Raw genomic sequence first — 24,148 nt, 5'->3', positions numbered from 1 at the left:
GAAATGTATAGGGCTTTCTGGGACTAGTTCTGAACTCTGCTTGCCACTTGGTACAGGGAGGCAGAGCAGAGAGTGTGAGCACTGCTCAGGTTCCCGACCCTCCAGCCCTCACTATCGTGACCTTGGGCAAGTCACTAACTTTGTAGGTTTTCCCATTTGTAATGTCAAATGTTGATTCGTTTACGCGAGCCACTGGTCGAAGTGCTTTGCGTGTATTCATCTATTTAATTCTCCTAAAAAGCCTACTGAGAAAGTTGCTAGTAAATATTAATATAACGTCCATTTTCCTGCAAATTAACTGGCTATGTGGCCTGGGCAAGTTACTTCTTTGTCACTCTCCTGCTTCATTTGTTGAATGCAGAAGTAATCAAACATCCAGTGGCTAATTTGTGAGATTTGTGTGATGTGAGAAGTGGACTTTTTTAGACTAATACCTAGAATGCAGGAAGTGCTCGGTCTGTCTTTGTAGTTTTATTTCATTCTACCTCAGCCAGAGCAAACCTGTGTAATTTTGACTGTGGTGGGAGAGGGTGGGAGGTTCAACAACTCTGATAATTGTGAAGGGATACAGTTTAGGCAGAAAAGTGAAGTGACTGAAGGCAAGCTGTAAGTAGGCAGAAAGACAAAACCTTGTAATTAAGCAACTTTGGCCCTAATATGCCTGTGGTTTTAAAAATGGATTTATATTGCAATTCGAAGTTTTAAAGATGGTGCAATTCTCTATACCTTTTGAACTGAAGGCAAAGAAAATCTATAGGGCAAACATCAGAATTAGTTTTTTTTTTTATTTTTTTTGGCAGTCTTTCAGCTATAATTGTGCTTTTATTATTTGTCTCGTGTGGGGTATTACAAAACTTAAAGCTCACGTGAATTTTATATTTCATTGTACTTTCGTGGTTTTGCTGATTGTGAAATATACGGTTGATTGGAAAAAAATGTCTAGAGTACAAAAAGCTGGTATTGTTGCTTGATAACAATTTCTAGCAGTTTGTGATGTGTTTCAGTAAAACGTTAAAGAAGATGTGTACACGAAAAACCAGGAGTTCCGTTTTAAAATATTTTTAAGTTTAAAATTATGTCTTTTGTTGCATGTCATCTTTTTTTCTTTCTCACTAGAGAAGCTGCAAAGTAGTAAAATTGTATCTAAAATAAAATTTTGAGGCTCAGTTAGAGACACAGATCTTTAAATAAGTCTGATTCCTGATTAAATGTGTGATAGGAGCAGAAAATGCTTCTTTCAGCTTTTCTGTAGCTCCGTTGCCTCAAAAGTTTTACTGGACAAGGTATTCTCAGGCCTTTAGAAGTTCTAGGTATCTTATGTTCTCCATTCACGATGATAAATTCAGTTCCTGATTGGCCCTAAAAATGGTGTAGAAATGTTAAGGGATTATTATTCAGCTGTATAGTTACCTATGACTATTAAACTGATGTTCCTTGTAATATGAACTTAACCATACATGTCTTTATTCTTAGAAGAATAATATAAACAATATAAATGCTAGAAATGATATTGTTCAACAATTAAAAGAATATTCTTTGAATTGGTATACTTGTTTGATAGTATGCAAAATTTATACTCTTAAATGTGGTATTTCCCCTTTCTAGGAAAAACTTGACATGTCTAGGTTTCCTGTTGAAAATATTAGAAATTTCAGTATCATTGCACACGTGGATCATGGCAAAAGTACTTTAGCTGACAGGCTCCTAGAACTTACAGGTATTTCATTTATATTACATACTTAACTGATGGCTGCGAGTTATTGGGAATTACTTTTACTCTTAAATTTTAATTTTATAAGTAATATTCCCCCCCCTTTTTTAAAGCCCAGAGAAATATCAATAAGTGTTTCTGTTTATAGGGACAATTGATAAAACAAAGAATAATAAGCAGGTGCTTGATAAATTGCAAGTGGAACGAGAAAGAGGAATCACTGTTAAAGCACAAACAGCATCTCTCTTTTACAATTGTGAAGGAAAGCAGTACCTTTTAAATCTCATTGATACACCGGTAAGTTTAATATTAATTTTGCATGTATTGTTAAAGTCAACATTGTGTCAGTAGTGCAAACAGATCCTTGTTTAATTTTTGAACTGAATATTAAACGTCTGCCTTTGCTTTTTGTTTTCTCAGTGTTGTGTTAGTGTCAGTTCTTTCAAAAGTGCAGGCTACAAAAAAGAAACGAGTATTTAACAACTTTTATCAAGTAAAGTCAATAAATTTGCCATAATGCCCTTTCCTAAAAAATTAACTCACATTTACAGGTATCAATATTTTTGTTTCTCAGGGCCATGTTGATTTTAGTTATGAAGTATCCAGGTCACTTTCTGCTTGCCAGGGTGTTTTACTTGTGGTTGATGCAAATGAGGTAGGTATTTTTCATTTCGTATGATGTGACGTGATATGTGATATGACATGACTATTTGGTTGTTTCAAGAGTTTTTCTTTAAACTGTGCTTTGGAAATAGAATTTTTGTGTTTGAAAAGTAGATTTAATCTATTACTTACTGAAAATCATATGGTTTCATCCTGTTAACTTGAAATATTATTACACTAAAGCATTCTCTGGAATTGACTAGTTTTTAAATTGGAATTGTTCAAAAGATCGTTGTATTTTTTTGAAGTGTGACATATTATCAGTGCATCTTACCAAAAAAACCCCACCAACTTTAGCAGTTCTTAATCTGCGGTTTCTATATCCATTTTTAGCAGATCTTGATAATAAATCATTAGTTTTCAGATCATTTTAGGTGATTTTAAGGCAATAATTTGGGAAGTATTAGGTTTTTAAAAAATCAATAACATTCCAAGCTCTTTTGTGGTGTAAACCATAAAGACATTCAGCAGATGATCATAAAAGAGCTGTGAATATAAGCTTTTGAACATGTTTCTCACAAACTCTTCATTCAAAACCCAGCTTTTTTTTTAGTGGTGGTGGTGGTGATGGTGTTGTGTTCAGCCTTTCCTGATCCCATCAAGGAAAGTCAATCTCTACCTTATATAGGCAGTACTGGGCTTTATAAGCTTCCTTGATGACTGTGTTCTCTAATAAGCTTTGAGGTCCTTGAGAGTCCATGTTACATCTTTTGTTTCTCCAATGGCTGATGTAGTTCCTGCCACAGAAAAGGCCCTCCAATAAATCCTTTCTGAACTGAAAGGAATTATTACAGAGAATGATTCAGATGCATGGAAAAATAGGTATCATAGTTGAGTTGCCGTGTACCTTTCCTTAAAGGCTTCCTATCTCAAACTTAGTAGACTGACCGTTGGCTCACTCTACTTGATGTGGTTATTGCTTTACCATCAGCGATTTTCATTTTGACCCCAAAGACATAAGTTGGAGAGAAAAGTATGAAGGGTAGCTCCATGGCATGTTGTTGAATTTTATTATTAGCATGATGTGAAATCTCTTGATGAAGATGTGTGGAATGGTCTTAAATTACAAGTTTTGTGATAGATAATAGAATGTTCATCTCAGTATCTTGTGTCTTGATATTTTCAGGGTATTCAAGCCCAAACTGTAGCAAACTTCTTTCTTGCCTTCGAAGCACAGCTGTCGGTAATTCCAGTCATAAATAAGGTAATTACAATGAGACAACAGTGTTGTTATTTCACTTTCTAAAAGTACAATTAGTGTTTAAATGTCAGTTGTACTATTTATTATAATAATATGAGGGATCTCCAGCTATTTATTAAATATATTGGTGGGATTTATCTCTTTGAATTGTATATAACAGAAGTGCAACTGAAACTCACCCTTGCACAGAGTTGAGAAGATAGTTTCCCTGAATTATTTTGCGGTAACTGAGGGCCATTTCTGTAGGGAAGGGATGCAGGACAGATGAAACATGTTTTTGTCAGATTAAACCATACATAGGAAAAGAAGAGAAGTTTATAATCTAGGAAGAAACAATACAACACATGAAGCATGACAGTTTAGTGCTAAACCGAGTTCCGTCTATAAACTTCCATTTCATATTTTAAAGTTAATTTAGAATCTTAATTTTAAAATCTGCATTGCTTTAAATTATATTTCTTGATAATGGAGTTAAGTTTAAAAGAAGGCCATAGGTAAGACAGCTTGTTGTCACACTTAATGTTGTATTTAACTTAACTTTTAAAATCAGTTCACATGCTGTTTAATTGATAAATTACTACTGGTCTGTTTTGCTGCCCTAGGTAGCTAACTGCTTAAGTTTTTTTGGCATGCTCTGCTACCTTCTCTTTTTCAATCATGGTTTTTAAATTGTACTGCTAATACAAAGATTATTTTACTCCTTTTGAAAAAATGTCATAGAGGGGTCAGTTAGGTTAAAGTGGGTAAGCTTTTAACTACCTCAGAATACTGTTAATACATAATACATCTTATCTTTATTATACTAACACATAATGGATTTTTTTTTTTAAAGATAGATCTGAAGAATGCTGATCCTGAAAGGGTTGAAAACCAAATTGAGAAAGTGTTTGATATTCCAAGTGATGAATGTATTAAGGTAAAATACTTTCCTAAAAAGATTATACTTTGAAAAAAGTCTGAAGTAATTGGGCTAAGTGAAATTTCATGGTATTTGATAACCTGGCATTATATGCTGTTTTTTATAGTTTTACAAACTTCTTTTACTATTATTTCCTTTGATCCTTACCAAAAGCCCTTTTTATATTGTTAGGACATACAGAAATTATTGCGATGCTGTAGTTGAAGGAACTGAGGCTCAAAGGTTTTATCACTTTCCTAAGATCACAGGTTTAGTTAGCCAATGTGCCAGGACTCAAACACAGGCCTTCTGAAACTCCCTGCAGTATTTCTTGTGTGTCATTTTGCCCAGTGGAAATACTGTCTTGGAAGATTAGGTTCAAACTAATTTCAAGGCATTTGTATGTATCATTCTTTGAACTGACAAAAACCTATTTTATAAATAGCTAGTTATAGTAGTGCTAGGAAACAATAGATTTTATTTATATCAAAGTTGCTACCATTTTAAATTTGAATTTTTATTTACCTTTCAAATGATGATCTGCTTGTTAAACAGCCACAGCCAAACTGCTATACTATATGGTACGGTAAAGTATGTCAGCGCAGCAATGTAATGTTTTTCTTTCAATCTCATTTAATTTTCGAAAGAGCAAGTTATATATGGTTTTATATTTTGGATTGTGTTATATTAAAATACAATTAACTATTCTGATTTTAATCTTAATAAAATTCATTCAGATTCTTATTTGGTATATGCCAGCTAAGAGTATGGCAGTGAACAAGACAGACAAGACCCCTTCCTCTTTGCAGACAGTCAATAAATAAGTAAACAAAGAAGTAAGCATAGGAATTACTGACTAGGATAGAGATTGTCGAGGAAATTCAGTTGACAGATTGTATTATTCTAGGTGAAATACCATCGTTAACAGTGAAAAGTCTTTTTTCTTAGAGAGATGTTATGACATGGAATAACTTAGCAAAAACGTCTCTGATAAACTGAAACGTGGAGGAATGAATAATTTTCAGAAAAGCATTCCAGGAAGAGAAAAGAGCATGTGTAAAGGACTTAAATTGGGAAAAGATTTGGCATGTTTACTAATCAGAAAGGTAGATTGGATGAGAAGGCTTTGTAGGGGTATGCAGGAATCAAGTCATGCTGGGACTCTTGCTGTGCTGAAGAGCTTGAAAATTATTCTAAGGTAATGGAAGGATTTTAAAGCAAGAGAAACAAATTAACCAGTTATTCAGGTAGCCTTACAGAGAATGGATCAAAGAGGTGTAAGAAGAGATACAGGGAATCCAGCTATTAATAGTAGCACAGATGTGAAATTAATATGGTTCAGTATTAACTATCCATATGAAAAGGAGATTATGATCCAGGAGGAAACAACATAACACATAAAACATAACAGTTCATTGCTAAACTGAGCACTGTCTACAGTCCTCCAATTCATACTTTAATAAAGAACGTTAATTTTAAAATCTGCATTGCATTAAATGATGTTTCTTGATTTGGAGTTAAGTATATAAGAAGCATGGCTGCCCATAGGCAAGATAGCTTGTTGTCAGACACAAGAAATGAACTAGACCATTTATTTGATTTCTTTTTTCCAGTAATGTTAAGCTGCTCTGTATATGGGCATAGAAAAAACACATAATTGGATGCAGTGAAGGTTGAGGTTTTGCCAGCTGCCTCTGATAAGAAAACAGAAAGTGGTTGAACCAGAGTGATTGTAAATGATGGATCTTGGAGTCCCATCTGGGAAAGGATAGAAACAGAGTGGAGGGTGGAGCTGATGGACAGCATCAAGTAGTATATTCAATAGTTACAAGTTAAGGATTGTTGTAAAGAAAGTACTACAATCTAGAGCAGTAGTTGTCAGTGGTGGGTGGTTTTGCCCTTGGGCAAATATTTAGAGATATTTTTGGTTTTCACGTCTTGGGAGGGATGCTACCAGCATCTTGTGGGTCAGTGAGGTGCCCTGGTTGCTGCTGAACATCCTGTAATGCACAGGACAGCCTCCCAAAACAAATAATTATCTGGCCCAAAATGTCAGTAGGGCTGAAACTGAAAAATCCTGGTCTAGAGTGAATGTGAAGAGTAAGAAGTTTGAAGTCAGGATTTCAGAGATAGTCCATTTATTACTAGTGATAAAGGTCAGTCATACCATGTGGTTTGAGTGTTGGCTTGCTTTTCTGGTGTGAGAACAGTAAAGTAGTAGTAACATGCCTTATGGTTTTATGCCATCCACATATATTGTTTATCCACACAACAACCTTGAGATGTAGGCAGAATGTGAATAATCACTTCATTTTTTAGATGATGAAATTTATGCTCAAAGAGATAGATACTGGTGAAATACATGCATTCAATGCAGAGACATGATCGTTACCCAGATTTTGAACTCTTAGTCTATTCCTCTTTCAATACTATAATCAGGACTCTCTTGTAATTCAATTCTAGAACCGTAGAACTACCTAATTATAATAGAAAACGAGGTATTTGTCAATATACTGTTTGCTTTGTTCTTTTCCTTTTGCTGTATTTCTCAAATTGATAACTATTGGAATTTTTTTTTCCTTCTGATCATAAGTCATAGGTCATCAAGACAGAAAAGTATAGTCTTAACTTTAAATGCTTACATTTTTCACATGTATCTTTGTAGATTTCTGCGAAACTTGGAACAAATGTTGAGAGTGTTCTTCAGGCAGTTATTGAAAGAATCCCCCCGTGAGTATTTGGTGATTTTTATACTAGTTGTCTCTATTGAATAGTTCAAAAACTGTCTGTGTTTAATAGTGCAAAGACTGTCAGCTTGAACTGTTATTTTAGCTTAATGGATGTGGCACATATTCTTGCAGGGAGTGAGAATAAATTTATTTGCTTTTAGTAATATATAGAAGGCAAGTACAGTAAAGTAAAAGAAAAAGTAAAGATGATTGATAGAGGTCTTTTCATGACAGTCATTATAAAATATAAGTCAGTACATTGGCAGTTATTTTCCTTTGCTTTAAGCTGAACAAATATATTCATATATAATTTGTTAAAACTAGAGGTTATTAAATCTAATATATTTTATAAAAAGTCTTTTTATTTAGGCTGTTGTGTATCAAAATTTCTCAGGTACTCAAATTAAGTACAATAACTAAGTTGAAAATAGGAATTTTATTAAGATTTTAATTTAGTATATATATATTTACTTTTTACTTTTATTTACTAGTCCTAAAGTGCATCGCAAAAACCCCCTGAGAGCTTTGGTATTCGACTCCACCTTTGACCAGTATAGAGGTGTGATAGCCAATGTAGCATTATTTGATGGAGTGGTTTCCAAAGGAGATAAAATTGTATCTGCACATACTCAAAAGACATACGAAGTTAATGAAGTAGGAGTTTTGAATCCTAATGAGCAGCCAACTCATAAATTGTAAGTAATCTGCATTAGTAATTAAAATGCATTTGTATGTGGTTCTATTTCTGCATTTTTCTTAACTTGGTATGCTTAGAATGATCCTCATTTGGTAACTTAAAAAAACTATTTAATGCAACTATACAGTAAATGCTCTGTCAAAAGGCATCTCTTGTGAAGGACAATAGAAACGTCAGTTGATACTTTTTTTATTCTAAATGACTAGTTATAACTAGGTTTATGATCAAGGGTAGATTGGATCCTATATTGATATATTTGATGAGACAATGAAAGAGTTAGTTCCCTCCACTCATATCCATATTGGGTATCATTTTTGACATTTCTTCATAACTAGACTTTCCAATGTAAAGGTGGTATAATAGAAACCTTAATAAATCTTTAGTGTGGAATTCATGGTAAGACCTTGATTAAAATTCTTGGGGAGTGGGATTAGCAAGGGTAGTGTGCATTAGAAAAACATCTGAATTGACTTGTAAAATAACTATTTATTGAGTGCCTACTCCATATCAGGTACTGATGAGACATGACCTTGGGTACATAATTTGAGCTTTGTAAGGTCCTGTTCCTCATCTGTAGAAATTATTGAACCAGATGACTGTCAGATCACATTTGAGTGTTTAGTGTTGTATGTCTTAAAACAGCACTATATTGAGTCAGAAAGTCTATTTTTATTTTACTGAAATATTTTAACATCTATTTATATTCTGCCATATATACTGAACATTATCACATCTTCATTTAAGATTCTTAAAGCTCATTCTAAGTGTAAATTATTTTAATTTTGTAGGGTTTTTTTTTTTTTTTTAACTAAGCTTAAACTGAACTCATAGGATTTGTCGTTTTGCTACAGGAGGAACATCAAATGTCCAGTTTGTTGAGAGTTCACATTTTTCTTGGATAAAAATTTACCTTTTTTTCCTTTGTTAAAGAACATTTGCAACACAGTTCATTAATAAAAGACATCACAAGTAGTGTACTTATTGTAATGCTTTTGTACTTACTAGTTTCACTGTATTTACATGTATTTTAGAAACTGCTGTTTAAATTGCAAAGGTTGGCAGAATCATGAAAAAGTAGAGAGGTCTAATGGATTGTAAGACCTGGTGTGTTCATTTGCTGACAAGCTTTAGAGTTTGATAATTGATATGTAGCACTTATTTTCAAAGTGTATGGAAAGTTTGGAAAGTGTATGATAGTTTCCTGGGAAGGTAGAACTAATTGTGAGTTATGTGCTTGAAACATTAAAGCAGTAAATATTTGCATATAATAATTTTATTTAGATATGCAGGACAGGTGGGCTATCTGATTGCTGGGATGAAAGATGTCACTGAAGCGCAAATAGGAGATACATTATATTTACATAAGCAACCAGTGGAGCCCTTGCCTGGGTTTAAATCAGCGAAACCAATGGTATTTGCAGGTGAGGAGCTCACAAATTCAAAGGTTGAGGGCCATGATATTTTTAAACTAAAAGTCTGTCTCAGTGGTTAAGGAAAAAATACACATTCTGGTTATTTTAAATAACCACTAATTCCAGCATATTGTTTCACTTAATTGTTTATGCTGTTTATCAGTTTATAATTTCATATGTATGATGAAATTGTATGTGGGAGATCATTTAGGATGTGTTAAGAAATAAGCTCTTAAGGAAGAAGCTGTGATATATAGAATACAGTAATATAAATTTCTTATTTTTCTAGGGAGTTCCTTATTGAAACATTTTTCTAATTAGGATGTTCTTATTACTAATTGTCAGTAGACACTGAGTGCCTTCATCTTCAATAGACTTTCTTTAATATTGTATTGTACTAATGTAGACATGACAGAGAATGGTGTTGCCTCAAGTATGTATAATTTCAGCATCTTTTACTTTCTTTACTTTGGAAAAAGGAAGACCTGATTGAAGGTCATCAGGTTACTCTGTGCTGAGTATCTAGCCCTTAATTTTCACCCTACAGTCTCTCTCACTGCGAATTAGGAACTTTGTTTACCCCTACCTTTAGGCAAAGTCAGTCATTTGGATTTTAGAGGACTTCAGAGGTGTCAGATGAAAGAGAATCAGTAGTGATTCCCATAGTTTTTGTCAGTAAATACCAAAAAGCAAAATTTAACTATGGTTTTAAGTAGATAATCTGCCTTAGAGAATTGAGAGTGCAGTATAGTTTTAATTTCTACTCCTATTTTTATCTAATAATAAAGTTTCATTTGGGTTGTGGAATGTCTTGTGCTTTTGTTTTTGAAATTACAGTGTGTTTTCTTAATAGGCCTAATTCCCATGGTTTTTATTTTTCTTTTCCCTGTATTTTTTCAAAAACATTAAAAACATTATTTGGAGTGCAAATCTAGTTGTGTATTCTTTCAGATTAATGACTTGTAAGATACTTTGAAACCAAATAATCATACATTTTTAGCAAACCAATATTTTGGTCAATAAAATACAAGAAAGTAATTTAAAAGGTAAATGACTAATTTGGAACTTGGCAGCACTACACATGTGGTTTGATTGGTCTGTAGGCAGCTTATCACATGATAATTAGAAATTATTGTATCCCCAGGAATGTATCCTCTAGACCAATCTGAATATAACAATCTGAAGAGTGCTATAGAAAAACTGACTTTAAATGATTCCAGTGTGACAGTTCATCGGGATAGTAGCCTTGCTCTGGGTGCTGGCTGGAGGTAAGATTCATTCACATTTGTTTTATAGGAAAGGGAGGTATAAATGGTGTATTTTTAAAATATTTGTATAGGAAAGGGAGGTTTTTTAAAGTATCTTTATAAGTAAGGGAGGTATAAAATGATGCATTGTTCTGGAACATTTACTGAAAATAAGTTTATATTAGTGTAAAGTGAATGAAAACAATTTTTGTCTGCCTGTTTCACGTTGTGGATTGACATTTTATGGGTAAGTTTTATAGTGATTTAAAATAGATTCCCAATGGAAGATTTTAATCTTATTTAATAAAATTATGCTAGCATTTAATTATATTGTGAATTGTTTGAATGACTCTTAATTCCATCCATCCCTTAAAGTAACAATATGTTCATTAAAAAAAAAAAAATGAAGCCCATGGGACATAAACATTTTGGAGTTTGTCTTTTCCTCCCTCAGGCTAGGATTTCTTGGACTTTTGCACATGGAAGTTTTCAACCAGCGGCTGGAGCAAGAATATAATGCTTCTGTTATTTTAACAACCCCTACTGTTCCATATAAAGCTGTACTGTCATCATCAAAATTGATAAAGGTACTTGGTATTTAGTACTGTTTTGCATTAGTCTCTTGGAAAAAATAAATGTGTGTATATACAATGCAGGAGAAGCATTTTACTATACCGGTAGCTGATTAAGTATTAAACGAAATATTTATTGATTAGTAGTAATAAACATTGAATTACCCTATGGCTAATGATGAAGAACTTTCTTGAAAACTAATTTATGCAATATTTTTCTTAACCTGATATAATCTCCACATTATCAAAACTAGTCTATTGCTGATAGTAAAAGGTAAAATTAGTAGTGAAAATAATGTGCTGATTCTAGCACAAAGATGAAAAATGTAATTTTGGTCCTAAGTAATTTATCTCGTAAAAAGTGAAGCATTCATTCTGGTGACTGGGAAATTTTAAATTTCAAATCAGTGATGAAGACAATATTGTATTCCAGGTGAGTGGCAATCTGTTCATTTTAAACAAATAATAATTTTGGCAATCTAAATATTTTCCAACAAAATTAACTTATTAAACTATAATGTTTTATAAGTGTCAGGTTAAAATGTATTCTTTTGTCATACTTTTTCTAAATGGTTCATGAAATATGTTTAGTAAATATCAATAATTGGAATATATTGTTTACTAATACTTGTTATTAATATTAAATGATTATAGCTGGAGGGATTTTAAAATATAAAGCAAACAAGAAAAATGATAATCATATTAAGATTTCAAGTATTGCTGATTTTTCTAATTTTTAGGAACATAGAGAAAAAGAAATTACAATTATCAATCCTGCACAATTCCCCGATAAATCAAAAGTAACAGAATATTTGGAGCCAGTTGTTTTGGGCACTATTATCACACCAGATGAATACACTGGAAAAATAATGATGCTTTGCGAGGTATAACTGTAATACAATTTAATACAAAATTAGGTTTTAGTCCTCTGAAATAGTGATTTCCAACTCAGGTTTTAAAAGATTTCTTTCTGCTGAGCATACTGAATTTAATGAGATTTTCATATATATACCTGTTTATATCTATACATATAGATATGTATACTTTTTAAATTATTTTGATTTTAAGTAAACATATTTGATAATTTGTGTAATTTACTGATTTGATATTTTAGCCCAAAGGAAAGAAATTTGATAATTAGCTAAATGTATAATTTCTTTTCACCTTTTTGAGTAGATTGAAAGATAATTATAGTACTTTAGGGACCATAAATTTGAAGGTACTCCCATTTTGCTTTAGTTCTCACCACGTTGTAATAAATGATTTAATCCACAAGTGGTATGTGATTATATTCCTTAAAAATACCTACGTGAAATACTCTGATACATATTGGAAAGTGTGTCAGATGGTGACTTGAGTTTTGATTAGGTTAAAAACTAGATTGTAATCTTGCTCTTACACTTTTAATTTCTCTGGACCTAATTGTAAAACAAGAAATTAGGACTTTTGACTTTATATGTAGTTACATTTGATTTACTGTTAAATGAAGTGGTGTTTATTTTAAAAGATAAAATTGTTAGATAAAGATGAAAAGCTTTGGTAGCAAGCCTAATATAATTGAAATATAAAATGTTTCTCTCTGGATTATAAATACTGCCTGTAAGTTTTTACTAGACCTTTAGAAAAATACATTATTCCTTAGTATTTGAGTAGGTTATCATTAAGCCCATTTTCTTCCTTCCCTTTTTAGGCTCGAAGAGCAGTTCAGAAGAATATGATATTTATTGATCAAAATAGAGTTATGCTTAAATATCTCTTTCCTTTGAATGAAATTGTGGTAGATTTTTATGACTCTTTGAAATCCCTATCTTCTGGATATGCTAGGTAAAAAAATAATGAGCACCTAAGATGCCTGACCAACTTTTTTGAAATATTGATGAGCAAGGGTATACTAATTCTTCATTTATTTAGTAATTTCAGCTTTCTTGAAGATAGTTGAGAATCATACTCTAAGGTTAGAATGACTTGGAACAACCTTATCGGTGTTACAGACTACTTGTGATTTGTTTATAGGAGAAAAGTTTCCTTTGATTTATTATCTAACTTTTATTTCTCTTTTAACAAAAGAAGTTAGTCCCCTTTTCATGAAGAGTTGTATTCCTTGTCTGTTAAGAATTAGACCTCTTTTCAAAAATTTACTGTAACCTCAGTGGCAGTTTTACAATGTATTTGTATGTTATGCAATCTCGAGCATCTGTTTACATTTTTTGAAAAATAAAAGTGCATATTCAGTCTGTAAAAAATGTTAAATAGGCCCCTCCATTAGTGAACACTTTAATAACTTAGTCTTTCCAGGAACAGGTTGTCCTCGTCATGAAAACCATTGTGTATCTCATAGGAGTACATGGAGAAAAGCCAGAAAAAAGTGAAAGGAGAGTTACTATTAAATAACAAATAAGGAACTCAGGGCATAGCATTCTGAGAGGCTGTTTTTTTTGGGGCGGGGGGAGCGGGCATATAACTCTAGATACCCTCACTATGCCCTAAAGTCTTATGTTACAGGATAGTATATAGTGGAAAAAGATACGAAACATTGGGAAGCAGAAGGAGAAAAATGAACATTGATATCTATAAAACTCCCACACAGTGCATGAATGTTAATGTTAACATGCAGAGACAAATTCCAGTGTTTAACGAACATGCTACAGTGACTTGGAAGTTTAACTTTATTTAATCATCTTGTCAGTGAAGAGAGTTAGCATATATAATTCTTCTTACCAAGGAATCTTCATGTTTGAGAATTTTCTTCTACTTTTGTCACCCAGTTTTTTCTTCTTCTATATCTTCTTTCAGACAAGACCTTGAGCAAGTAAGTGGCAATGGAATTTAAAGTAAAATGAATTGAGGGGGCATATTAAAATTACTAGATTGGAAGGAAGATTAGTAGGTTTAATGTTTATAAATATTTTTAACAGAAGTCTGTCAATTTTAGTTTGCATTTGGGTACTACTTTCTGAATTATAAGTGGTCTTAAAAAACCTTTTCATTTGGAAACTTAAATACATTTTGAATTTAATGAGAGAACATGATTTATTTTTGAACTACATAAAAATAAAATATTCCAGCTTCCAGCATTAAGGTAATTGTTATGTTCAAGATGGATGTTTTACATAGGCAGTCAATTCCACACTTAACAGAAAGTCATCATAGGCTATGAATTAAGATCAGGAAAAAATTTATTTCATACCAGGAGGCAAGAATCAACTGCAACTGGGTCAGAGCAGGGAGTCCTGTGTTACACAAGAACTGTAGTGGTGCCTAATCAAACAGGCATTTGCCCTCAACCCATAACCATAGTAGCTTTTTAGAATTACAAATGTGTTTCCTGCATTCTAAGGAAACACTAGAAGATCTATGTTTTTTTCAATAGAGGTTAGGTATCGATTGGGCTGCTTGGAAACAGAAACACAATTTTTATAATGATTTCTTTGGAAAAAATGAGTTAAGAAATTTTTAAGATTTTTAAGATTTTGGACCACAACATAGCTGGAGCTGTAACAGCTTCAAAGTTAAGGACCACGTCTATTTTATTCTCTCCCTATTTGCTTTGTATTCTGTATGATACTTAACATGGTATCTTTCATACAGTAAATGTGTAATAAGTGATGCGTCCTGAAGAAAGGATTTTAACAATACTTCTGAAAATAATCTGTTAATAGAGTGTATTATTGTCACTTTATGACCTTCCTGCTGAAAATCTTTAGAAACCAAACATAATTTTGCAAGTCCAGGCACCAGTTGTTTTAAAATTAAGACAATAGGAGTATACATGTTCTTGTCTGTGATTGGGACAACTTGTAAGCCTAATTGAAATTTTCTTGTTAGACTTCAGTTTTATAAGTTAAACATTTAAATGTCTGTTTTGACTAACAATGCAAGCTTTGACCATGCTGTTCAAAGTAATAGCTGAAACTAAGTGCTTGTGTGTGCTAAGCTAGGCTCTGTTTAAACGCTTATTATGTACTAGGCATTGCTCTAAGTGGTTTACATGTATTAACTCATTTAATCCTCACAAAAGCCCTGTGAAGGGAGGTGCAAGCTCAAGAGCCAAATAGGAAATCCAAAGGTCTTATTTATTAATGGCATTTTATGAGTGTCATACCACTTATTTAAACATAGAGTTGTCATTGGTAATAGAAAGTTAAACAGAAACCCAACTCATGAATCTGAAAATGATCTATTAATATATAGTATTGTCTGAAGCCTCCCAGCTGCTGGGAACATTGGGAAGGCATGATATTTGTCTTCAATAAACCATTTTCTTTGTCAGGTTCACTAGCTTATTTTCCTTTCCCCTATAAACACATTCCCCTTGCTTTTGCCCTTGACTTAATAAACATAAAAAGATAACATTTAGATCCATTCACAAGAAACTGTATATGTAATATTTTGATGGAAAGTTAGATCTCTTTGGGGAGTGTAATGTGGTAGAAAGTAGACATTTAGTAAAGAGTAGAGTAATAAAGGTAATCTCTTGGGAAGTGTAATATTTACCACTTGGACTTTTTTCCTTTTAGTTTTGATTACGAAGATGCAGGCTACCAGACTGCAGAACTTGTGAAAATGGATATTCTGCTGAATGGAAATACTGTAGAGGAGCTAGTAACTGTTGTACACAAGTAAGTTGAGTAGGAACTAATCATGGAATGTGAAAATACTCATTTTTGATGTTTTTCACTTATTTTTGTTTGAGCAGCTGCATTTAAAAAACTTTGAAAGGTAATTAAAATAGAGTTCACCCTACTATGCCTTCTCTTCTTTTTCCACACTTCTCTCTAGACTGCTAAAAATAGAACAGAGCTATAATAGTCAAAAAGAATACTGTCATAGAAATGTTTCCCTTTACCATGTTAAAAAAAAGTTTTAAACATTTTATAATGATGGATTTAGAATTGGGAACAAGTTTTTTTTTTTTTTTAATTTAAGTTTTAGGGTACATGTGCACAACGTGCAGGTTTGTTACATATGTATACATGTGCCATGTTGGTGTGCTGCACCCATTAACTCATCATTTACCATTAGGTATATCTCCTAATGCTATCCCTCCCCACTCCCTGCACCCCACAACAGGCCCCGGTGTGTGATGTTCCCCTTCCTGTGTCCATGTGTTCTCATTGTTCAATTCCCACCTATAAGTGAGAATATGCAGTGTTTGGTTTTTTGTCCTTGCGATAGTTTGCTGAGAATGATGGTTCCCAGCTTCATTCACGTCCCTACAAAGGACATAAACTCATCACTTTTTATGGCTGCATAGTATTCCATGGTGTATATGTGCCACATTTTCTTAATAGTCTATCATTATTGGACATTTGGGTTGGTTCCAAGTCTTTGCTATTGTGAATAGTGCTGCAGTAAACATACGTGTGCATGTGTCTTTATAGCAGCATGTTTTATAATCCTTTGTGTATACCCAGTAATGGGATGGCTGGGTCAAATGGTAATTCTAGTTCTAGATCCCTGAGGAATCGCCACACTGACTTCCACAATGGTTGAACTAGTTTATAGTCCCACCAGCAGTGTAAAAGTGTTCCTATTTCTCAACATCCTCTCCAGCACCTCTTGTTTCCTGACTTTTTAATGATCGCCATTCTAACTGGTGTGAGATAGTATCTCATTGTGGTTTTGATTTGCATTTCTCTGATGGCCAGTGATGATGAGCATTTTTTCATGTGTCGGCTGCATAAATGTCTTCGTTTGAGAAGTATCTGTTCATATCCTTCGCCCACTTCTTTTTTTAGATGGGAGTCTCATTCTGTCGCCAAGCTGGAGTGCAGTGGCGCAATTTCTGCTCACTGCAACCTCCGCCTCCTGGGTTCAAGCGATTCTCCTGCCTCAGCCTCCCGAGTAGCTGGGACTACAAGCACGTGCCACCATGCCCAGCTAATTTTTGTATTTTTAGTAAAGACGGGGTTTCACCATATTGGCCAGGATGGTCTTGATCGCTTGACCTCTGATCTGCCCACCTCGGCCTCCCAAAGTGCTAAATTACAGGCATAAGCCACCACGCCCTTTTATATTTGTAAAAAAATTATTAAAAGGAAAAACCCCACATGTTCAAGAAATAGCAGATTGGTTAAAATGAATTACAAAGCACCCATATTATTATTTTCAGCCATTAAAACTTGTGGAGTAATATTTAGTGACATAAAAATGTCTATTAAATAAGAGGGTAGAATATTTCATAAACACTGATCATACAAAAAAAAAATGACTAGAAAGATATCTGTTTAAAATAAACATTCCAAAATGTTTAACCATTTTCAATGGGTAAGGAAAGAGAATCAAGAACGGTTTCTATTCTCTAATGTTGTATTTCTAAATTTTCTGTAATCATACATTACATTTTTAAATCAGAGAAGTTCATGATTCAGAGAGTAGGAGATATTTATAAGTAAGTTTCATTTGAACCTCCTTAAGAGATCACCGTTACGTTGATTATGCAACTGGCCTAGAAAAAGACCTGAAATATTCTTATTTAGGATATATAAACAGGTGTATTTTTCTGTCTCAGAGACAAAGCGCATTCAATTGGCAAAGCCATATGTGAACGGCTGAGGGATTCTCTTCCTAGGCAACTGTTTGAGATAGCAATTCAAGCTGCTATTGGAAGTAAAATCATTGCAAGAGAAACGTGAGTTGAAATTCATTTTTGTTCTTGAGCCAGTTTCAGAAATGATATACCTAAAAAGTGAAAGAATATTGAACATTTTAACATTGGCCTAAACTTTATTTTTACTTGTAGAAACAGTATGATAGTGCTCTCCAGTTTTCTGATTTAAGTAATGACTGTTACTTTGAATTACTTATATAACACCATTGGGTGATGTGATTTGCAGTTAGTATAATGTATACGGGTTTGAGGAACTGTTTTAATTTCCACTCATATCAATATCTATACTGAATTTCCTGGGTAAGGAATTTCTTTATGGTTTTATCCCTTTAGGTAGATTATAAATTAATAGAAACTGAAACTAAAAGGTTTTGTCTTCCAAATGACAAAATTACAATTTTTTTTTAACCCAAAGCATTTAGTATTGGTTCCCCACTTCCGCAGAACTAGGGAGGTTATAAATCAAGGAATGCCAATACCATGTTAGGATTTGCATTCTAGATTAGGGACCTCACGTAAATTATAGTAGATATGGAAGATAGGCTAATTTCTGTAGGACACTAGTCTTTCATGAAATGAAAGACTGGCTGGGTGTGGTGGCTCACAATCTGTGATCCCAACTACTTGGGAGGCTGGGGCAGGAGGATTGCTTTGAGACTAGTCTGGGAAACATAGTGAGACCTAGTTTCTTAACAAAAACCAAAAAATAACAATGAAGAACACTGAATAAGCTGCTCTGCTTGTAACATCAGGTGCAGGATGTGTCTTGTAGCACTTCCCATTTCCTTTCCTTAATGATCCTAAGACTTCTGGGAAATAGGAAGTATCTCCTCAGTTATGAAAAGCTGGAAATTGCTATTAAATTCTACCTTAACCCAAACCTAATGGGGAAATACAACCATCACATTAGTATAGACTTGAGGTTAATTTTAGGCCCACTGTTTGAAATACATTTCATTTCCTAACACTGTTTTGCTTTGGTTAGTTATTCTGTGTTTCGTAAATACTGAGATCAGGCAGAGTGGAGATGATAACCAGGAAACATCCTGGAAAGTGCAATTTAAGACAGTTACCAATTGCTTATTCTAACATAGTGTGTTGAGAGAATACCTTAAAAAAATAGGTTTTTCTGTCTTAAGGAATACATAAAGATGGAGCTATTTTCAAAATCGGAGTGATCTAGAAATTTCTCAGACATTATGGAAATAGATTAGTTTATAACTGCTGGGGTGGATATATCAATCTTCCTAGCCACTCCATCTACATTCAGTAGAGGTAGTCATTAATAAGATAATAAACATACTTTGTTTTTCTGAAGTAGTAGTGGTAACAGTATTTTTAGATTGAGTAAAAAATAACAATATATTTCTTGTAATCAAGGTCACATCATGCTTGAATTTGGCCTAATCAGGCCTACCACAAGCCTTGACCTTTTTTTCTTAATGTGTGTTGATAAACATGTTGAATTTATTTGTTCTTTTATGCTAAGTAAATGAAAATAAATACAAGAGCATTTGAAGTATCTAATTAATACGCTTATGGCAATTTTACATAGGTAATGATACTATCATTAAAATTTTCAAGTAAAGGGGAGGTTGTTTTTGGTAAGAAAGTGCTTTTAAACAGTATAATGGAATTATGTACTTAAACGAATTTTTCTCTTTTACAGTGTGAAAGCCTATAGGAAAAATGTTTTGGCAAAATGTGTACGTATCTAGTTGTATTTATTCTACTTTATAATATAACTTTTATGGGTTTTAAATCAAAGGTGGCATAAACTTATTGATTTCCATTGTTGGTTTTTATACATTCTTTGTTTCCAAGTTCTCTTTTTGAATAGGTAAATTTCAGCTTGACCATGGCAACCTGTTCATTTTGCCCATATCTTTAAATATTTTTTCATCTTATTTATAAAATAAAAATTTACAAAAATATTTATGAAAATTGTTCTTATATGTAATACTAAGGAAGATTTTTACAACAGTTATTTCTATGATCTGGGCAACATGTTTTCTTGATCTAAAATATAATGAAAGATTTTGAAAACAATGGCTTCATCTTACAGTTGAAATCTACCTCTCCTGACATTGTTTTGCCAGTTTGCTGTTATTCAGCTGTTAAAAAATTATACTTGCCTGGGCTTGGTGGCTCACACCTGTAATCCCAGCACTTTGGGAGGCCAAGATGGGCAGATCACCTGAGGCTAGGAGTTGCAAGACCAGCCTGGCCAACATGGCGAAACCCCATCTTTACTAAAAATACAAAAATTAGCCAGGCATGGTGGTGCATGCCTGTGATCTCAATTACTTGGGAGGGTGCAGCACGAGAATTGCTTGAGCTCAGGAGGGGGAGGTTGCATTGAGCAGAGATCATGCCATTGTACTCTAGCCTGGGTGAGAGGGAAACTCTTATCTCAAAAAAATAAAAATTATTCTTAAATATTGTGAGAATTGAATGATCAATTTTTTCTCCAAAGGCACATTTATTCCTATGTGATTAAGAGTTTCCTATATTAGACTGTGGCTTTATAGTCAAAATTCCAAGCCTAGAATCAGTAATGAGATTGATAATTCTTCCTTGACATGCATATTATTATACTAGGTTTCCTTGGGGATCTTCACCTCCATCCACATTAAAGCCTTTATCATTCTTTGAGAAGACAGTAAAATTAGGATCTGCTAGGAAGGTTAGAGAGATGTCTGCCTTATGGATAATGAGGTTGTACTGATGCCTCTGTAATCATATGATTGTTTCTCTTTAGAGTGACTTAGACTTCCAATTTTTAAAATATTTTTCAGTATGGTGGTGATATTACCCGAAAAATGAAGCTTTTGAAGAGACAAGCAGAAGGGAAAAAAAAGCTGCGGAAAATTGGCAACGTTGAAGTTCCAAAAGATGCTTTTATAAAAGTTCTGAAAACAGTCTTCTAAATAATTGGTGGGAAAACAAAGAATTTTCATAAATTAAAAACTATCTTTTTTTCATTGCAAATTGTAATACGCTGACAACAGAAAGAAAATTATAAAATTTGCTTGTTACTTTCAGGGTATTCAGGTTCAAATAACCTACTAGCCTTTTGTTGAAAGGGAGTAATGAGTGGGTAGGCAAGAGCTTAGATCTTGAAGCCATGTTGCCTGTTCTCAAATATCTGTTCCAACCGCTCACTAGTAAGGTGACCTTGGCCAAATTAACCTTTGTTTCCTCTTCAGTAAAATGGAGATTATACTACTACCTATATAAGTTGTTGTGAAGATGAAATGAGGTAATACGTTAAATATTCAGAGGTGCACGACACATATTAAGCACTCTATTGTAACTACAGTTAAGTCCTTAAATGCCATCAAAAGGTTCTTAGAAACTGACTTTAAGCAAAATGACACATAGCACAATGTCCTTGAATGATGTCATTTCCTTAAGTGGTTTGTAACCTTGATGAGGAAAAAAATTGGTTTATGCGTCATTTCATTTTATTTATTTTTTGAGACGGAGTCTTGCCCTGTTGCCCAGGCTGGAGTGCAATGGCGCAATCTCTACTCACTGCAACCTCCGCCTCCCAGGTTCAAGAGATTCTCCTGCCTCCATTACAGGTGCGCGCCACCATGCTCGGCTAATTTTTTGTATCTTTAGTAGAGACGGGGTTTCGCCATGTTGGCCAGGCTAGTCTTGAACTCCTGACCTCGTGATCCACCCGCCGTGGCCTCCCAAAGTGCTGAGATTATAGGCGTGAGCCACCATGCTCGGCCATGTCATTTCATTTAAAGTCACAATTTCCATGAATCTCAACAAGTGAGGACCTGCTATATTTTGTTGCATGCAGTTTTTCTTTACTGACACTAATAAGGCCCCATACTTAAGATTCCATCTACTTTAAGTTAAAGGATTTTCAGAATCACCTTAAGTGTCAAATTTGTTAGCAGGATTAATTTATCTGATATGAATTCATTTATTAAACAGTAAACTCAAATAACATACTATCTAGACATCTGCTCTAGTTCATGATAAAATGTTTATAGATTTTATCAGGTGGTTAAGTTTGAAACTAAATGGTTTACATGTAAATTAAGGGCAGGAGCTGTCTTTCAGACATTCAAAACGCATTTGTGTAAAATGACAGGTGTTTGGTATTACCAGGAACTCATAATGACATTTTAATAATTATTGTCTAAATTTCATAATCGAACCGATTTTAGAGTAGTTAACTTGAGATTTCACAGCCAGTTATTTCTCCAAAGCTCTCAGCTCCCATGTTTATTCAGCCAACGAACAAACCAGACTGCAGACTATATTACAGCAAGATAACATCATTTAGCCATTGATTTTTATCTTCTACCTTGAATGAATTGAATGAAGAAAATGTCTTTTAGGGATAAACACTATCAAGGATGAATTTTATACTAAGGTTATATGAAAGAAAAAATCTATCTCAAAACCACCAAGCCAAAGGGAAGTCAAACTGGGAACTGATTGAGGCAAACCTGCCTCCCATTTTATTCCTAAATAAGACAGCCACAAAGATAAAATTTGCCCACAAGGAAATTCCTTATGGACAAAGACAGAACTCAAAGTCTTCCTTCTGCTCACATGACACAAATGCATAAATGATTGCTTTCTCTGCTTCATGTTTCACTAAGCCAGATTAAGGTATAACTGACTATTCCTCTACCCTCCTCTCACATGTAAATTGTATATTCAGTGAAAGGCTAATCAGAAACTCAAAAGAATGCAACCCTTTCTCTCTTACCTGCCTATGCTTGAAGCCCCCGCCCCTCTTCGAGTTGTCCTGCCTTTCAAGACCAATGTACACCTTACACATACTGATTGATGTCTCATGTCTCTCTAAAATGTGTAAAACCAAGCTGTGCCCCAACCACCTTGGGCACATGTGGTGAGGACCTCCTGAGGCTGTGCCACGGGCACATCCTTAACCCTGGGAAAATAAACTTCCTAAACTGACCTGAGAGCTGTCTCAGATATTTTGAGCTCACAGTTATTGTGAAGTCATTTTAATTATAAATTAAGTGGAGATTTACTTAAAATCATGTGTAGAAGTAGCCTGTGATGTATCCTAGATACATATATTATCATCTTATGTATCTTCCCTCCCCCTTCCAGGTTCTGATAAAACAGATGAAATCTGAAAGACCATGACAGTAGTATTTTGAAAATGACAGTATTTGAAATTAAAAAATTGTAAAACAAAGTGTTCTGTCACTGCCAAAGGATAAGTTACAAATTGGTTCTTGGAACGTAATATGTACTATGTGCTTGCTATTTAATAATTTACTAATATTAGTCTTTTTTATTCAGACTAATTTTATCTTTTTTTAACCTATGACTCTTTAGTTATAGTAGTACAAAAAAGTAGTTTTAGTTGTAGTACAAAAAAGCATTTTCTGTAAGCTTAATTTCTTTCCCCTTCCCACTTTCCCAGTGAGATGACTTTAGTGATTTGGAGTTGTGTGCTTTATAAGTGTATTCCTCAGAGGACTTAATATTACTAAGATTTTAGCAAACATTGAAGTATGTTTAAACACTGTTACCAGTATTAAAATAGCACCGTTCATTGAATTTAGTATGACAACCACTGTGCTGAGCTATGTATGCTTCCCTCATTCAATCTGTGTAAAAATTTTGGGGAAGAAGCTGAGACTTTTTTATTTCCCAAAGTCACCATTGCTGACAGAGCTGGGATTTAATGGTTGGTTTCTTCAAAAAGCTAAGTTCTTTGTCTAACAGCAGCTTAGCTCCTGAGTTTAGGGAATGAAAGCAGGAATGAAAATGGCCAGAGTTTTCGCTCCTCAGCTTGTGGAGGAGCTTGAGTACATGAACCTCAATTAAGCCCCTAACACCAAGGGCAGGAAAATGGAAAGGAGAATTTTTAGACCTTTAAAGCACAGAAATAACTGGTGAATCATGTACCACAACAGGTACCTTTAGCTTTTTCACTGTGATGCTGTATGACTTTCTAAGGTAGTCAGCATAGTTTGTAGTAAATGATTCTTATTACTGGAAGTGTAAGTGGAATGTTACTCACTAGTTATTTAAAAAACATATATAAGGCTATTAAAACATCTGGAATTAAAATAAAGCAAGATAATTTACCCCATCCCCCACTTTTAACCATAAAACCCTATTACCAATTTTATTACATTTATTTGCTATTTTAATATTTTAAGAACCTACATTTTGATCACATAGACAAGCAGATAAGTAAGGCTTCTTCTACCAGGTGGGCTTTTGAAATGCAAAATTAGCAAATGGAGCATTTTCTTGCTCCCCACAGAGGCAGAGACATCTTTTAACCTAACTCTCCTAATGCATGATGGCAACAAACCCAAAATACATGCAGGTTCACATGTACTATAATTGTTGGGAGTCGAATGCATATACTTCTTCAGGTTCACTTCT

The 24,148-nt window shown here is 33.8% G+C and overlaps 1 protein-coding gene across 6 annotated transcripts in view; it reads left to right on the top strand.

The window, feature by feature from the left end:
- Positions 1 to 24,136, top strand: part of GUF1 (GTP binding elongation factor GUF1) — a 31,719-nt gene extending 7,583 nt beyond the window's left edge. For 3 of the 6 annotated variants that reach the window (XM_058430027.1, XM_032136134.2, XM_032136135.2), the window contains 16 exons: positions 1,606 to 1,717; positions 1,860 to 2,008; positions 2,286 to 2,366; positions 3,501 to 3,578; positions 4,408 to 4,491; positions 7,139 to 7,203; positions 7,694 to 7,897; positions 9,181 to 9,320; positions 10,456 to 10,579; positions 11,013 to 11,145; positions 11,871 to 12,014; positions 12,821 to 12,954; positions 15,648 to 15,749; positions 17,642 to 17,761; positions 19,410 to 19,446; positions 20,539 to 24,136. In XM_058430027.1, the coding sequence (XP_058286010.1) occupies positions 1,618 to 1,717; positions 1,860 to 2,008; positions 2,286 to 2,366; positions 3,501 to 3,578; positions 4,408 to 4,491; positions 7,139 to 7,203; positions 7,694 to 7,897; positions 9,181 to 9,320; positions 10,456 to 10,579; positions 11,013 to 11,145; positions 11,871 to 12,014; positions 12,821 to 12,954; positions 15,648 to 15,749; positions 17,642 to 17,761; positions 19,410 to 19,446; positions 20,539 to 20,670 (1,827 nt within the window). In that variant the 5' untranslated portion in view covers positions 1,606 to 1,617 and the 3' untranslated portion in view covers positions 20,671 to 24,136. Of the gene's footprint in view, positions 1 to 1,605; positions 1,718 to 1,859; positions 2,009 to 2,285; positions 2,367 to 3,500; positions 3,579 to 4,407; positions 4,492 to 7,138; positions 7,204 to 7,693; positions 7,898 to 9,180; positions 9,321 to 10,455; positions 10,580 to 11,012; positions 11,146 to 11,870; positions 12,015 to 12,820; positions 13,940 to 15,647; positions 15,750 to 17,622; positions 17,762 to 19,409; positions 19,447 to 20,538 lie in introns of those variants that run through there. The other 3 variants (XR_009210451.1, XM_058430026.1, XR_009210452.1) reach the window with 3 other exon arrangements.
- The last annotated feature ends 12 nt before the right edge of the window (positions 24,137 to 24,148 follow it).

This window comes from Hylobates moloch, unplaced genomic scaffold, assembly GCF_009828535.3.
Source record: "Hylobates moloch isolate HMO894 unplaced genomic scaffold, HMol_V3 SCAFFOLD_17, whole genome shotgun sequence".
Taxonomy (NCBI): domain Eukaryota; kingdom Metazoa; phylum Chordata; class Mammalia; order Primates; family Hylobatidae; genus Hylobates; species Hylobates moloch.
The sequence above is the reverse complement of the archived record's forward strand: the minus strand, read 5'-3'. Positions and strand labels throughout refer to the sequence as shown.